This window comes from Capsicum annuum, chromosome 6, assembly GCF_002878395.1.
Source record: "Capsicum annuum cultivar UCD-10X-F1 chromosome 6, UCD10Xv1.1, whole genome shotgun sequence".
Lineage (NCBI taxonomy): Eukaryota > Viridiplantae > Streptophyta > Magnoliopsida > Solanales > Solanaceae > Capsicum > Capsicum annuum.
The window spans coordinates 172619595-172637813 of NC_061116.1; the positions used below are offsets into that span (position 1 = coordinate 172619595).

At 34.3% G+C, this 18219-nt stretch overlaps 1 protein-coding gene across 1 annotated transcript; it reads left to right on the top strand.

Annotated features, from left to right (window-relative positions):
- Positions 1 to 12768: 12768 nt before the first annotated feature.
- On the top strand, positions 12769 to 17513 carry LOC107874095 (putative F-box protein At3g47150). Its single transcript, XM_016720972.2, has 3 exons — positions 12769 to 12918; positions 13052 to 13061; positions 16783 to 17513. The coding sequence occupies exons 1-3, from the start codon at positions 12769 to 12771 to the stop codon at positions 17511 to 17513; spliced, it is 891 nt and encodes a 296-aa protein (XP_016576458.2).
- Positions 17514 to 18219: the final 706 nt, after the last annotated feature.

The following is an 18219-nucleotide window of genomic DNA, read 5'->3' on the forward strand; positions in this document are numbered from 1 at the left end:
ACAGGGCATTTAGGAATATTTCTCTTTCTTCATGTTCTAATTCGTGCAACAGAGTCAGAATATTCCTCTTTCATACTCTAATTTGTGCTATGGTGTCGCCCATATAAAAGTAACAGTCATCCCAATTCTTTCCTTACTCTAATGTTCTCAGACATGTCTCATTATTGGGGTGATTTAAGTACAGAAGTTTAGAGTCTAAATGACATGGTTCTTTCTGATTGAGACATATAAGATTTTGAAAGTGTGCAAGGACTTGTGAAGAGTCCGTTAGTGCCTCAGAGTGTATTGATTCTAGTGTGAACTTTGATTCTAATGAAATCGTGCTTTTCAGCCTGTGATATTGAGTATATTCAGTCTTTTTCAGAATTTATGTTGTTGACGCCACACTTAAGGGGGATGATGTGTAGCAGAATGTTGGAACTGTATTTTCGCCCGAGTAGTAGTATAAGTTAAGTGTTGGTGTCATGACCTATTGATAGTGATGTTGGACTAAGAAGTTGGTGATGTAAAGTCACAAAGTTAGAAGTCAGAGTGAGGATGACTTTTGAGTAAATAAATATTTTAGTTGAATAACCGATGTTTGAGGATGATTTACCCCCTTTTTAGTGATAAACTAATGTGGTAGCTAGTAATATGTGAGGATTGTATGGTAGTCTGTGGGGGAAGTGTTTGACTCAGATTTTTTTTATTTATAAAGAGTAAGATATGTATCCTTAGATCATTGATTATTATGTGTCAAGATTCTGTCTTTTGTAATCTTGTTATCATTGTGTTGTTGAAACTCAAAGTCTAGTGAAGTCGTGTGAGGCTTATTTCAATTCACTAGCAACTTATTGTCCATTTTATTGGTTCTTGTGTTGGATGGAACTGGGGGTTTAGAGGAGAAATGGCAAGAAAAGTGGTAAGGACGATTTAGTGGATGTATGTATAGCCAAATCTTTTGGCATGAGATTGAGTTGGTATTAAAGTGATACGTCCTTGTGTGTAAGTTTAGTAGAAGGTAGAGAAGGAGTTATTAGCTAAGGTGAGTTATTGTTTGCTCGAAGTATGAAAATGGCTAGATTAGCCGGTAAGTTATAATTATAGACATAAGGTTGTTTGTGGAATTTGAAGGTAGTCTAAATGTACACTTGGGTAAGTAAGTGTGATGTGAGAAAACCGTATAAGTAGATAAGATTGTATGGGGTTATAATATAAGATTAAGGTTGACCATGTCTATTATATGACTCTACCCCCTTGACTTTCTTTTCTTTGGTAGTTGTAGACTAGTACTACTTGTGAGAAGGTATGTAGTAGATTTTGAGGCATAACAGTGATGTCATAAAGGTGGATGTGATTATTTCTTGGTTAATGGTACTAGTTTTATGGAAGTGATCTATAGGATTGAATAATGCATGCAAGAGCTTAAGTTTATTTGGTTCGTAATGAAGTATGATGTTGTATGTATGAAGTATAAGTATCCCAAGGTGATATGAGGTTGTAGTATTTTTCTAAGGCTATTACATATTGTGTGTGGATAGTGGTGCCATTGAGTTACTAGGTGGAGAAAGACTAGTTAAATGGTATATGATATTCTAAATAGCCAAGTTAAGGAGTTTTGATAGATAATGTTAAGCCTTTTAATATGATCTTGATTCTCATAGTAGAGAGATATAAGTTTGGAGTCGTGATGCTGGTAGACTATGACGAAAGTGGTATAGTTCGACAAAGGTTTAGAGATATCCATGTTTAGTATTAGAAGAATCTGAGTTGGTGAATGTTTAAGTTGTTATATGATGACTTTTGGGGATATAGAAACCTAAGGTTTGAATCTTAGAAATAGGTATTAGCATTGGTTGTTATAAATAAAGATACCGTCTTACAGGGTAAGTTTAGTTTTATGTGTATTGTTATATCCCCGACTCTATAGTAAAGTAATTTCAATTTATACCAGAGTGTATATGGTAGTTCACAGACTTAGAGTAGTGGCTTAAATCTAAGGGGGAGATGATAGAACGAGTAACCAAGTCAAGTTTTCAAATGATGATAATAGATGTGCCAGTAAGTTGTGGAATTGACCGTGAGAAAGAATGATGCTCAATCTATTCTTATTTCAGCAGTTTACTTAAGTTATTCCGATACATACTCATGCTTAATGTTTTAGCTTCATGATTATAGTTCGTGTTCATGTATATGATAAAGAATCATGTACTCTCCTAGTTCCTAGTATGATGAGTTCCCAGTTTGTTCAGCAGTCAGAATCACTTTTTGTAAGTTATGAATTCCAAAAAAAAATTTAGGTAATGTAATTCATGACTCTTGTATACATGTGATACTCTTAATGATCAGTGAAAATTTAGATTTTATATTAGGTACATCCTCAGATTAGATCTCTTTAATGAGTCCATGCCATGAGTGCTCTATTCCTCACGCCTCAGTAGGGTATCAAGTTACGCTTAGTACTCCCCTCATGTTCTGGATTTCAATATTCCAATTTTTCAGTGACCTTTTCCCTTAGGTCAAGATAGTGATGATGAACAGTTGTCTAGATGGGAAAGAGTAAATATTTCTTATTGATGAAAGATGGTTGTGTGCTTATTTGAGTTAAGGCAGTAATTGTGGAGTAATATTGAGGCCAAGTCTTTGATACATGTCAAGGTTGGTTGAAGTTTTATGTGTTATATTTAGGAAAAATTGTTGTGTGCTTGTTTTATGTAAGTCTATAAGTTGAAAGAATTTTGGGGTGAAGTTTCGTGTGTGGCTTGGTTAGTTGAGGATATTTTATGTTTATCATTTGAATAGTGCAGGGAAGTTGTTGTGGATAGAAGTATTACAGAATATGAGAAATATGCTTTATGAGTGGTTGTTTAGAAGTGCACATGTGGGTATGGAGATAGGCTTGAATGTCATGTTTGTGAATGTCTAGTACGAAGTTGAAGGTGATTGCTGGAGTGGCAGTAAGAATTATGCAGGAGATGAGGAATTGTGAAATGCAAGGTGTGCTAAATTCATGATTCAAACTAGTACTACAGTATTATGTGGTGCGTCTTGTGATTTTGAGTTAGGCTTGGAGATGATGAGGGGATTTAGTTTAGTTTAGACATTAGTAGATGGAAATATCAGCGACCATGTGAGAAAAATAAGTGCAATCAATGAGCATGGTGTTTAAGAGGAAAGTATAGTTGAGAGAGTATTTTTGAAGTGTGGCTAAACTCGAAAGTGAGAAGTTGCATTGCCTAAGGTTTGGTAATTCTATCCTAGTTTATGAGTTATATGTCTATATTCCATGCTATAGAGTAGTGTCATTGTTGTGATTCCTTAGTTGGATGTCTTGTATAACTCATGTCAGAGATTCTTTGTTCCTTGACGCTACTAGAACTTCTTTAGAAAGAGTGTTGAAGAGGTACTCCAGTTAAGTATAAGTGTCCCGTATAATTCAATTTGGCAGTCAGGCAGACAAGTTACTGTGGTTTTTCATCTTTTCACCCAGTCCTACTATCTGAAGTCCAATGTGTATAACCATCCCAAAAGATAATCCATTCCATCCGTGTAAGTTGCAAACTCAGTTCATTCCAAACATCATGTTTTAGATTCAGTTATTTAGTCATGACTTAGTTCATAAGAGTTCAACACATAATCTCAAATTTTTCTAGCTATTTTAGCTCAGACAGTATAGTACCTTTGTACGATCTAAATCTTGTTGCCTCATGATTCTTACTTACCTAAGTTATCACTTTCAAGTACAATATGTGTGATTTGAGCATAAACGCTTCGGGGGGCGAGGGGGAGGGTATCCTAAAGTCTCAGCATAAATCAACTCCTTAAAACAAGTAAGGGCAAGTCAACTTAGAATTTAGTTTTGTGATAGAAGTTTAAATGTTTCAGATCAGTTATATACTTTCTTAGAAGACATATCAAGTCTGCGTTATTCCATACCCCTAAGTTTCAACGTTCCTACCCATCATTCGGGGATGAATGATCCCAAGGGGGAGATAATGTAACACCCTGCATTTCAAGCTAGAACAAAAATCATCATTTCTATGCATAGATGATCCAAAAGCAATAAATCCTATGAAAATATGGCATGTTAATCATTTTAGTAGTGTGGGGAATTGAATGAATTTTCCTTTGACATAAGATTCGTCCAAAATAGACACTCGGTGAAGAAGTTATGGTTAATTTAAGTCCTAGTCATTAAACACCGTCATTCCTGTCCTTGGCGCAACTCGGAGAGGGTTTAAATGACGATGGTCAATTTTCACTGAGACTCCGCGATGGTGGCGCATCGCGGAGTGGGCCAAATTCCCATTCGTCAATTTCCAGTGAGCCACCGTAATAGTGGCTCGTCGTGGTGGCCCATAAGATCGGGTACCTAGTTTAAATTTTTTCAATTTTGCTCAGAAGTTAACAAGGGTAGTTTGGAATTTTTTCAAGTCTCTTGAAACGTCCAAATAGGAGATTTAGACCTCTACAAGCATAATATACGACATTCTCAAGATTTCCCTCAAAATAAAAACCCTAGTTCATATATTTCTCCTCCAAGAAACTCAAGATTCAACTATGAGTTTTCAAAATTGATTGGAGATTTGGAATCCCCAAACCATAGGCTTCAAGGATCAGCCATTATTCTTCATAATCGAGCTACATGGGGTTTTCCTAAAATCTCATGGGCATAAAAATCATGTTTTTAAGAAAAAAGGTTTTTGAATTTATGAATAAATTCATATTTTAGAAGTTTTGATGGTATTGTTTTGGTCTTTAGGCCTTCCCCCAAATTGATTTGAATTGTATATATGTACGTATGCATTGAAAACCATGAATTGTGAATCGAGAGAATGAAATATATAATCTCCCTCTCCCATTACTTTATTATTTGATTTACAAGTTATGAATCCTTACATTTCATGGTTTACACAATGATTCAAGATACTATTTGTCTTGTGTAAAATTCAGGATGATTAAGAATGGGAGAGAGGAATGCTTTAATGATTTTAAGTGTTGAGATTGATAAATAAAGAAACTTCAAGAATGTTTTTGAGAAGTTGGCCACTACTTATTGAAATTGTTGAATAAATGGAAAGCCTTTGCATGATTTTCGACTTATGATTTAAGATATGACTCTTCTTACACTATATGCATGATCAAGTGGCCTGAACATTATTTTAGAATGAAATAATCATATATGGCTCAGAATAACGACTTGCAAGTCTTGGTGTGACGATACCAATTCAAACAATGCCATAACAGAGGCAGACTAATACAGAAATTAGACTTTCATGTTTTAAAATTTCAGAATGATACATGTTCAGAAAAGGCTAAAATAGGGCATAAAGAGATGTTAGGTGGTTCCCTTGAGGGGGTACAAGTTCAGATAACTCATTGCCCAAAACTATGATTTGCCAATCCAGGTATATTATATTATGCTGGCCTAGTGTCGTGTGGCATATCAGAATTAGAGACTCCAACCCTTGCGGCATACTTGGGTTGGGGACTTTCTCGCCGAGTCAATGGAAGATTCCATATAGCCCGTGGAATATCAGAGTTGTAGGGGAGTGCCCCCTAACTCAGAAGTAATACAAAGATCAGATAGTGCATTGACAAGAATGACTTATGATTTTCAGAAAGTGCCCATGTGTTTTGAGAACTGTTTATGCATGATGTTTTAACAAATTTCTCTCCACTATTTTACTTATATAAAAGTTTTATTTTAGATTACTTTGTGTACTAGTACATCTGTATTGACCCCCTCCTCCCTCCAGGTTCTGAGGCTCAGTCTAGGGGTCCAGAAAAGTAATAGATTTTATCAGAAAGAGTTGCAGTGTCCAGTTGGTGAGACTTCTTTATTTCAGAAGGCATGTTTACTTTTAGAAAACTATTATTAGATATGGTTTTGGTATACTGGGGGCCTTGTCCCAGTTTTCATAATAGTTTTGAGATATAGTAGAGATTTCGCAGACTAAGTCAGATCTTATTCAGATGTTTTGAATTGAAACTTTCATTCTTATGTCTTAAAACTCAGAGTTAATGGCCATGTTTCAGTATCAGATTATATTTCTGCATTTTCTTTTATGATATGAATGTTGTGCATGATTACTAGATCAGATAGAGTAGGACGTCCACGCCTTTATGGTTCGAGATGTCCTTCACGGCCAGACCCTAGTTCGGGTCGTAATAGTTGCCACATTATTTTTTCAATGAGATTATTGTAAATTTCATCCATAGTGACTTTTGCGATGGCCGGAGCAAAGTAAAGTAACTTTTGTGTACTAGATACAAAGATAAATATCCATGGATGAAATTTACTCCTTGAATATCCATGTGCCCAAAACACCAAACCAGTAGCAATAACGCCAATAATGCAATATCTTCTTGCTCAATTTTATCTCTCTTCAAAAGCCTTGACTTTCTTCAACAAACCCCAGATTACACGGTTTGCTTGTACAGGATGTCATTCTTCATACCAATCAAAGTAATCACATCCACCCAACTTCTATAAAAACAAGACCACAATTACAAATTAATTACAAGCCAATAATTAATCAACTAATTAAATAAAAAAATATTATCTTGAAAATTTTACAAGTAAAAAACCTACGACCTGAATTTTATTGAGTTCAAGAAGTCTTCAATAGAGCTTCATGACCACATTTACAATATCAAAAACTTTTATCATAAAAAACAGTGAAAGTTGACCTCGACATTGGCAAGCTCAGTTGGAAAAAATAAAAAAATATGCAAAAAAATCAAATACAAATAATTTGAAGAATTTGAATAGAGAAAAAGATGATGAAGAATAAGATTTGGGAATTTAGGGTTAAATTTTAGGAAGAAGATGAATATATATGACAATGGAGAAAAATAACCGTTGGGGGCCAAATCAGATGCCAAGTCAATAAAAATGGGGGTTCAACAAGCTTTGGCTGCGTGAATTACACGCGAGCTGCCAACAAAGAAAAAAGTGCCAAACTGACACATTTGATGCCTATTTTAGGTGTTTAAAATGAACACTGTCTACTTAAAGTGCCAAAGTAAAAGATTGCTGCAACTTTAGGTGCCTATCGATGGGTTCCACCTTTTTTATTTCAAGTCACTTCACTTTACATATAGTGACAATTTTTTATGTCTAATAAAATTAAAATTTTTATAATGCAACAGATTGTACATCTATTGTAACAGATATTCTACCTGTTCGAACAGATAGTTTATCTGTTGCAATAGATTGGTCATCTATTGCATTATGTCGATGTTTCTATCTAAGTCTATCTGTTGCAACAGTGGGACAGATTACCTACATGTTGCAACATATGTCTAAATCTTGTTAATATTATCCAATAAATATGTCGTCTGTTGCAACAGATACTTTATCTGTTGCAATATTTGAATCTAGTATTTCATTTCAATTAATAAGTTCAGATCTAAGGATAAAATAAAATTCATAGACAAAATAATATAAATCGAAGCCTTCAGAAATTTCATGAAATAAATCAACAAATAAATAAAATATAAAAAAATTATTATGGGTACAAATCTCAACAAATAAATCAATAATTTAAGTTTTATTGCCAATAATTCCTAAGGAGGGGTGAGGTTATTACTTTGACAGACTCAAGCTATAAAGATCTACTCAATATGGATAAGTGATTCTTTATCCGGTGCTATGGAATTTGGCTTTTATCGTCGTGGATCTTTAATGTTGCTTGCGTACAATTTCTGCAATTTCACTTCTCCATATTTTCATAAAGAGAGTAGCATATTGTCAATGTTGTTCAACAGTAGATTCTACAGTGACATCCATTTGAAAATCCAGAATTGGTCAATGCTAATCACAGAGATACAAAAAAAATAAAAAAGGACAACTCATCTATTTTAGTAAATCAAACAGATCTTTCTCCTGTTTTAAATTATTCTAAACAGATTATATTTGTGTTGCAACAAATAGATCAACTGTTGGAATAAATTATAACATGAGGAAGACTTGTATGATAATTTTCAATGGATAAACCATCTGTTGCAACATATGACTCATCTATTTGGAAAAACTGAAAAACATAGGAAGTCTTGATTTAATTTGTCCCAACAGATGACCCATCCACTGCAGCAGATAGGTCATCTATTGGTACAAATAAAAATAGTACGTAGAGCTATTTGATTTACTAAAATAGACTATACATATATTACAACAGATACTGTATTTGATGTAACAAGTTAGTCAACTGTTGCAACAGATGTATATATCTGTTTGATAATTTTCAGCAGACGTGTCATCTGTTGAAACAGATATGTATCTGTTTGTTAGTTGAAATAGACGATATATATTCACCTTCTTCAGCTCATGCTACTCTCCCGTGGCCCTCGTACAGTGTTTAATAGTGAAAAACACGAACAAAAGATTTGCAATTTTGCTTTTTTGAATGCTTGATAATGCCTTGAAAATTACTTTCCTTGTCCTCTTAGCCTTAATCTATAATGGAGTGGATGGATATAAAATCTTTTTTGATGGAATGACACTCCTCTTAGATGTCAATTCCTTTACAGAAATAGTTAATGCATTAATAACATTAATCACTACATTATGTTTTTCCTTGTAGTCGTGACATTTGCATGCCGAATATTCTCTTGGAGAGGCAAAATCTGTATAATCAGTATGATCATACTCATAATCGTTTTTTTTAAAAACTGTAAGAGGAGCATCATTATCCACAACAACATCACCACTACCACCACCAACAGCTCCACTACTACTACCATTATTAACAACAACAAGCCCACCCTCCAAAATTATTTTTCTTCTAATGGTTGTTGCTCTAAACAATTCTATTTTTATTTTTGTCAATGATCTTAGGGTCCGATAAAATTTGTACAAACCGTAAAGTAAGATAAAATAGTATCTGCAACTCTTAATTGGTTGAAACAAGCGACAAATGCACAATCTAACGTAAATTATTACATATATTAGAATGTTGATTAGATCATTCAAAAAAATCATTAATTAAAATAAAAACTTAATTATGATTATACTTACTGCATCCTTCGGGGGGTTGAAGAGATTAAGAAATTTTATATTTTTATAAGTTTTGGCTGACAACCATCTCAAGATTCTTGGACAGGAAACTTCTTCCTGGTAGTTCACTTGTTGTCTCAAATAAGGAATGACTTCAAACGCCCAAGCCTGTAAAATAACACCAATAAATCAAAATCATTATTGAATAAAAAATAAATTATATTATAATAAAAGAAATATTTACCATGAAAGCCCACAGAAAGCCATATAAGTTGACTGTCTTTGGCGTTAGCGGAGTCAACAAATATTTGATAGTCAATTTTAAACCTTTCATAACCCCAAGGATAGATGTTAAATACCTCAAGATCCTCGGAGAGCTTTATTAAACCAAGTGGTATATTGTTGTTAATGTTTCTCGTCCAAAGAATATTATCTACAAACCAAACCAAGCATAACGATTACTTGTTCTTCTTTGAAAGTATTTTATATTTCAACGCGTCTATCAAATTTTTATTTTTGAAGCTTGGACCAACAAGGGACACCAAGGCATCACCATCTCTTGACTTGCCTTTGCCTTTTTTTGGGTGTGTGGGGTGCTTTTTTTTGGGTTAGAATAGGTATAAGTTGAGAAGGAAAAGGAGAATAATATTTTAGTCCAGTAAATATGGCAAACTCCCTCCAACCAAAACAAATAGGCATGCCACAGTAATTTATCCACACCTCACCCATCTTATCTTTATTTTCATACATAAACCTACGCTTGAGAAGATCATATACTATGGTCATTTGAGAACGAGCATTTTTGTCCTCCGACAAATCAAGATATTACCCAAAGAAATTGTCCCTAAAATGACCATCCAATTTTGGTCTCGAAGTATTTTTCTGAAGTATCAAAAAAAATTTCCATAGCTTACTTAACCATGAAATCACTAGTTAAATCTGTTGCGTCATCGCATTACATTCTCACAAGATAACTATAAATACTGAAGGTTTTGACCAACTCTTCGGTAGAAGGGCTATTAGCATTTGGATCATTTATTTTGAAATATTTCTCCTCCCCATGTTCATCATATTTTACTCCTGATTAAGATAATGCTTATAAAGCAAGCTCATAGAGTAGTGGATGTAGCCTAGCTGCTTTACTTGTTTCTTTACTTGGATTTTTGGGAGCCATATAATTCAAAAATAATAGGAATATAAAATAGATTATAATTGAATAATGCATCATTAAAAAAGGATAACAGTATATCTAGCATGTACAGTAGTAAAATAACAGTTCCAGTAGATCACATATTTATTGCACTAGGTAGGTAATCTGTTGGAACATATAACTAACTCGTTGAAATGGATGAGTAAGCTGTTGCAATAATAAAAATAGATTACTCACATTTTGAAATAGATGACTGGTCTGTGCAACAGATCACACATCTGTTGCAACATATGAGAGATCTGTTGGAACTATTATCAATGGTCAATATTGTTTAGATTTTTTCCAACAGAAGGGTTGTCTATCGCAATATATGAATGATCATTTAGAAAAATTAAGTGTTGGACTTGTCCAGTTAGAATAGTTGATAGGATTTTAACCATCAGAAGGTTCATCTGTTACATCAGATGATTGATCTATTACATTAAATTTTTAATCTGATGGTCCCTCCATTGCGTCAGATGGTTGATCTTCGGAAGGTTAATCTATTACATCAAATTATAAATCGGTTGGTTCTTCTATTGTATCCGATGGTAAATCCGTTGTAACAAATGTTTAATCTGTTGCATCAGATGTTTAATCTATTGCTTCAGATGGTTAATCTATTCAGATAGTTAATCTGTTGGTCAGATGGTTAATTTGTTGTGTCAGATGATTAATCTGTTGCACCAGATAGTTAATCTGTTGCATCAGAAGGTTAATCTATTACACCAGATGGTTAATCTGTTGCACCAGATGGTTAATTTGTTGGATCAAATAGTTAATCTGTTGAAAAAAATAGTAGCATGATTTTGTTTAATAGAACAACAGCAATATCACTATTTTTACCAAGAACAAGAACAAGAACAAATCAACCCAGCAACGGGTGCAACACCAAAAACACCAACATCGTTATTTTGTTTGTACAAACACAAACAATGAAAATCAAACTTCAAAAAATGCAACAAACAACAAAAAAAATTATATTTTACTTCGAAAAGAGAAGAGATTCAAACCGCATTTCAAATTAAAGCAACAAATATTGAAATTGTTAACCAATACTAGATGACAAGTTGGCTCAAGCTCCTCTTTTTCTTCAAAACTAAAAAGACCATAATTTTTTACCCTTGAAAGAAGAAAAGGGACGATGAAGAACTCAAAGATGTTGTGTCCGAAGAGCAAGGTTGTTATGTCGATTAACGGTTGAAAGTCGAAAAGGAACTCAAAGCCCAACTATTTGTTGCCGTAGGTTGAAGTCGCCGGGGATTGAAAGGAGAAATTTGCAGAACTGTTGGTTGAGAAAAACTGTCGAGAGAGAGAGGAGAGAGACAGTTGATGATTTGGAGCGCAGAGGGTGTGAATTGATTTGTATATTTGAAAAGATTTAAAAGTTTTGAAAATTTTAATCAAGTCCACAATTAACTTAATCAAGTTTTCTAATTATGTTTGACCCTTTAAGTTGGTCAATGTCACCAATCTTTCATTCAAGACTCAAATGACATCTTTCCTTCAATTTTCTCCTGTAACTATCCCTAACATTTTTGCACAATGTGAAATTTAAAAAGAAAGAAAAAACACTATTGGAACAAAGGATTTTTCCTCCTTATTTATAATCACAATTGCAATTGTACGAATTGAACATCTTTTAGGAATTGAATGGAGATTATTTTTTTAATCATTGATATAGAATTTAGAAACAAGTTACAGGTTGTTAGTTAATTTTACGCTCATTTTGTTCTTCTCTTGTTACATGTTCAATCTATTATCTATATAAATAAGAGATTTCCGCAAATTATTCATTTTTCTCTCTTTTATGATCTATATAAAATTAATTCAGATGTTCAATAAAATTTGCAGGAAATAATTTGAGCAGAATAACAGGCAATATAGAGTTACGGGAAGAAATTATCGCTGATCATATTTTAACAAGATTATCTGTTAAATCACTGTTGCGTTACAAATGTGTGTATAGAAGTTGGCGCGATCTCATCAAAAGCTCGAGTTTTGTGAGAAAGCACTTTGATACCAACAGTGGGTACTCGTAAAATGGTAGTCAAGTTCAGTGTTGACTACGAAACAAAACCTGGGCCTAGATGGCAAGTTCATTTGTACTTACTCCCTGATAAAATATATGCCGGATGTGTTCCTACACATCAGGGGATTTATTATTGTGGTGGTGTTAGTGATTTTAGAAACATTCATGAGCCAAATTGATGGAATGTTCTTAATTGAGAAACGACATATTTACGGATGTTCGGTTTTCTTGGTGGAATCCTGCAATAAAACAATGTAGACTCATCCCTCTTGTCGAATTTGAGATCCAAGAAAATCTCCACAGCAATTACCGAATAGTCGGAATAGGTTTCGACAAAACAAATCAGGACTACAAGATTGTCTAGTTTCGGACATTTTGCCAAGAATATACGATGGAAATGTATCCTAAGATTTTCGCTGCTCTGTACTCGACTAAAACGATCCGTGGAAGTACTTCGAACCGAATTTCTCTTCCGAATGTCAAATATCTGTTCCCCAAAATTTCACATACAAGAATGGAGTTCATTATTGGCTGACCAGCAGCAAAGTGATCCGCGACAAGGAAAACATGTACGGTGTTCTGTCATTTGATTGTGCAACTGAACTTTTCGGCAAAATATCAGGGCCACCAATTCCAGGAGATTATAATTGGGCGACTCTACTGTTACTTGGTGGATCACTTGCGGATATGGCGACTAATGACGTGGTGGTGTCTATGGTATGACAATACAATATATGGCAAATGATTCGAGAAAATAAGTGGATCAAAATATATACATTGAATTCCCCGATAACCTGACATCTGTCTAATGCGATGTGGGAATATGACAAGTACGTCTTCGAACTAACAGAAACTGGCAGGTTGGTGTTTTATGATCAGAGCGTTAAACAAGCTACGAATCTTGGATTTGATTTTTTTAAACATCTGCGGTCCGGCTGGGCTTGGCCTTTTGATTATAAGGAGAGTTTATTTCCAATTCCATTAGGGACAAAAAATCCCACTGAGCAGGACAATGATGAATATTTCTTCAGAAAAGTATTAAACATGCACCAGATGTAACCATCTACTCATTCTGTCCAAAATTTATTTTAGAAAACTTAAAAATTTCATGTCAAAATTTATCGTCAAAATTAAAAGTTTGACTCTAAAAATTTGACCACATCAACTGAAACAACGCAGTATAGATGCATTACTCTGAATGTATTGTCTGGCTGAATCTCAAATGAGCCTAAAGTGGTGAAAGAACAAGCTATTAAATTGTAAATGTAGTGATTAGTTTCTTTTCCTTTTCTTTTTTACACTCTGAAATGTTCTGTTTTTTTTCCACACGCACAAAAAAGTTATATTTTTTCCAATTCAAGTAACTCATAATTGAGTGTCACGATTTGAGTCCAGGTCCTGATCTTGAAGGATATTTCAGACTAATGAAGATTCGAGAAGACCCCTTAGCATAATATCATGAGCATTTAATTTTGAACATGTAAGAAAATATTTGCGGAAGAATAGACCATTAAGGAAATCAATTTAAATATATTTAAATTTATATAAGGTTGAAATAAAATATTTAAACCACATATACATAAGTCTACAAATCCTCTAACAATTGAATGGAAAACTGAAGTGATCCACCATGATATGTTAGAGGCTTCAGTTTTATGTCTGCTGCATGAATTGAGATAAACATAATATGCGCATCATAACATACCTCCTCGAGGAAAGTGATAAGATTGTCCCACTTGGGAGCGAATCACCCCTGTGTTGACAAAATATAGATTTCAAGCGTTGGTCATTAGGACTTGCACCTTCTCGGTGAAATAAATAATACCCGTTAAGTCCCATTAAAATAATTTTCATAAACATTTATTCGAAGAGTCTTTCGTTAAGGCACTCATATTTTGGTACCGTCATACCATGACTTGCAAGTCATTTATATCGTGTCAAAGCATTTTCATATAATACTCTCAATTCGTCTTTACAATTCATAAACATAGCCATGATAGAATTTTCAGAAAAGTCATTAAAAATCTCATCACTTCATGCCATACATTGCTCAAAAGACGGGATTGTTAGAGTTGTGACCCGAATTTTGTGATCCGCGGGCCCTAAATGTTTCGCAGTGCGACCCATTTTGTGCGGTATGGACCTGTATGTTTTTGGGCATAAGATTTATTTGTACGCACATATTATATAAGTGCGATTTAGTGAGTTGTTTTGGGTGTTTCGAAAAATATACACCATTGAGACTATTGTCTCCACCTTGTACTCCTCTCCATTATAGTGAATCCCTCTGCTTCTGCTCGTGATTTTTTCCGCAAAAATTTCTACGTAAATCTGTGTATGTGTTCATCTTGTTTTTATTTTGCTTATGGTCTGTTTATTTTGTCCGATTCATATCAGGGATAAACATCATAAACCTCATTGAAAAATAAGCTTTTGAAATGAATTGAAGGTCATAGTTTCATCATGTATAACCTTTAAAGTTGTAAATTCATATAACAAAATTCACCTTTTCAAATAGTATGTTCAAATATCAAAACTCTCTAATAATAATTAAAACCCATTAAAATGAGAAGAAAATCAATATTAATTTTTTCACAACGAAATCCTAACCCTAATTTCAAACAATCGTTATAGAATACTTAAATACAGTATTAAATTGACACTTTATAATAATAGTTAAAGTAGGGAGTGTTCAACATGCCTTCTGACTAAGATCCTAGAAGAGGAGCCTTGAAACTTGACCTTAGAATCACCTTATGCAACCTTGAGTTTTTTTTGGACTTAGGAAGTTTCAATTTGATTTAGGGAAAAGCTCAATTAAAAAGAATCTTAGAGAACTACATTAAATTTGGGAGCTTTTGATGATGAGAGGAGGATTTCAATTGAGACTTAGGTAATGAAAGGAGTAAGGAAACGTTTAGAATAGTTGGGGGACGATTTTGGATAAGAAAAGGACCAAAAGGCCCTTAAAAATCATAAGAAAACAAAGGAGGCGCTACTGGATCTCATATTTGTGTCACGGTGATATCGTGGAGGCTAGCCTCCGTGACACCTTGAAATGCCGGACCCACTATTTCGCTCATGACTTTTCACTCCGGACTTCAATTTATGAACCATTTGTAGAGTTGGAAAGAGCACTCAAAGACCTTTAATTTGATAGGTAATGAGCCACATAACTCTTCATATTCTAGGAGAAATACTTATTTGAAGTTGACCCTAGTAAAATTCAATATCAGAACTCAATCGGTAGAAAAGTTCACAACTCAACTTTGAGTATGTTTATTTAATACAACCTTGCAAGTGCACGTCATCTTAGAAATAATATAGAGTGTTGAACGAAACATGGAGTTTCCTTTTTATACTTATTATATGTACGTTGCTTCAGCCGGGGATCTTTTGGAAAAAATAGTCCTATCTCCACTAGGTAAGAGTAAGATCTACATACACTATTACCCGGTATGTTGTTGAAGTAGTATTAAGGACCAAAATAGAAACAGCTTTGTCGTTGTTGAATTAAACTAATTAGCCCTTTTCAATGTAATGCAGCTTGAGAAAATTTGAGGCATTAAAAGTAGAGAATTCCGTCTATTGTTCAAAATAGAGGGGAAGTTCGATTTTTAAAGCAAAATTGGGAGCGCAAATGGATAAATAAATTTGACCCAAAAACAAATACAACCAGTTGTGTGACCACCAATATGGGTTAGATAGAATTCAAAAGAAGGGGGGGGGGGGGTTGAGGATTTAAGGTCTAAGGACTAAAAATTACAGAATACACTTAGTATGCCATGTATAACACTTGTGTTTAAACGATACACCCAAGATGAGGTGAGATATCTTTGTGGTCACTAGTTAATTTCAGCGACTAATTTATACATCGTGCCAAGTTTAAGAAAATGGGCATAATACATAAACATGTCCTTTAACTTGGTCTTAACTGATGTCCTTCAGCTTTGGATATGTACAAGTAGACACTTAAACTATCATAAAGTTAAATAAGTAGACACACGCGATTTACATGGAAAATCTCACATTTGACATGTATGATTCATGCCTCTCATGATTTGCCTTGTAAGACGTCTATGTCTACTTGGTCAATATTATGATAGTTTAAATACCTAGTTGTGCACACCAAAATTGGTGGGCATAAATATGGTCAAATTAAAAGGCACTTTTATATATTATGCCAAGAAATTATCTAATATTTCGCCAAAAAAATAAAATAATTAGGGAAGTTATGTTTAATATCTCAAACCGCAAGGGAACTAAATTTTACGAAGGGAAACCTGAATAAAGGTCACTGGTACTCAATCCTTTTACCCAGTCTTTTAGGAATTGAACGGAGATTATTTATTTTAATCATTGCTATAGGAACAAGCTGGCTAATTTTAAGCTCATTTGGTTGTTTTCGTGTTACATGTCCAATCTATTGTCTTTTTATCTATATAAATTAGCGACTTCCCGGAAATTATTCACTTCTCTATCTTTTATCATTTATATAGATATGCTTAAGACATAATCAAACCTTCCTCCCACAGGTGCTAGGAAGTATTAATTAATGCAGATGTTCGATTACATTTGCAGGAAATTATTTGAGCAAAATGACAACTAATTCAGAGAGTTACTCACTGGAAGAAATTGTTGCTGATCATATTTTAACTAGATTGTCTGTTAAATCACTGTTGCGGTACAAATGTGTGTGTAAGCATTGGCGCGATCTCATCAAAAGCTCGAATTTTATAAGAAAACACTATGATAATGAGAGTACTGGTGCTCGTAAAATGGTAGCCAAGTTCGGTGTTGACTATGATACAGAACCTGAACCTACAAGGCAATTTCATTTATACTTGCTCCCAGATAATATATATGCCCAATGTGTCCCTAGGCATCAGCGGATTTATTATATAGACGGTGTTAGTGATTTCAGAGACATTCATGGTCCAATTGATGGAATGTTCTTAATAGAGAAAGGACATTTTATGGATAATATTCGATTTGCTTGGTGGAATCCTGCAACGAAAGAGTGCAGGCTTATTCCTAGTGCCGAATTTGAGCTCAAAGAAACATTCTGTGATTGTTGCCGAATGCTCGGAATAGGCTTTGACAAAACGAATCAGGACTACAAGATTATCTGGTTTCGGACATTTTTTGATGAATGGACGACAAATCTTCATCCTAAGATTTTCACTGCTCTCTATTCTACGAAAAAAGACTCATGGAAGTACTTGGAACCAAATTTTTCTCACGAATGTCAAATATCTGTTTCCAAAAATTTCACATACCAGAATGGAGTTTATCACCCAGCAGCAAAGTGATCTGTGACAAGGAAAATGTGTACAGTGTTCTGACATTTAATTTTGAAACTGAACTTTTCGGGAAAATGCCAGGGCCACCAATTCCAGGTGATTACTGGGCGACACTACTGTTACGCGGTGTATCACTTGCGGTTATGGCTAGTAATGAAATGTCGACGCCTATGATATCACACTACGATATATGGCAAAGGATTCGAGAGAATAATTGGATCAAAGCGTACAAGTTGAATCCGCCGATACCATCGCATTGGCCTTGTGGGATTTGGGAGTATGATAAGTACATCTTCGAACTATTGGAAACTTACACATTGGTGTTTTATGATCAGAACGCTAAACAAGCTACGGATCTTGGATTTGATTTTTTTGAACGTCTTCGGTCCGGCTGGGCTTGGCCTTTAGATTATAAGGAGAGCTTATTTCCAACTCCATTAAGGACAGAAAATCCCACTGAGCAGGATAATGATGAATATTTCTTCAGAACATTTTAAACATGCAACAGATGGGAAACAGATGTAACCATCTACTCCCTCCGCCCCATAAAAAAGCTTAAAGATTCCACATACAAATTTACGATCAAAATTTAAAATATTGACTCTCGAAATCCAAACAGTGCTAAATAAACTGAGACAAGGGATATGTATGCAGAGTATTCAAAGAGCAAACTTTAGGAAAATTAGTTATTAGATTGACATTGTAAATGTAGCGT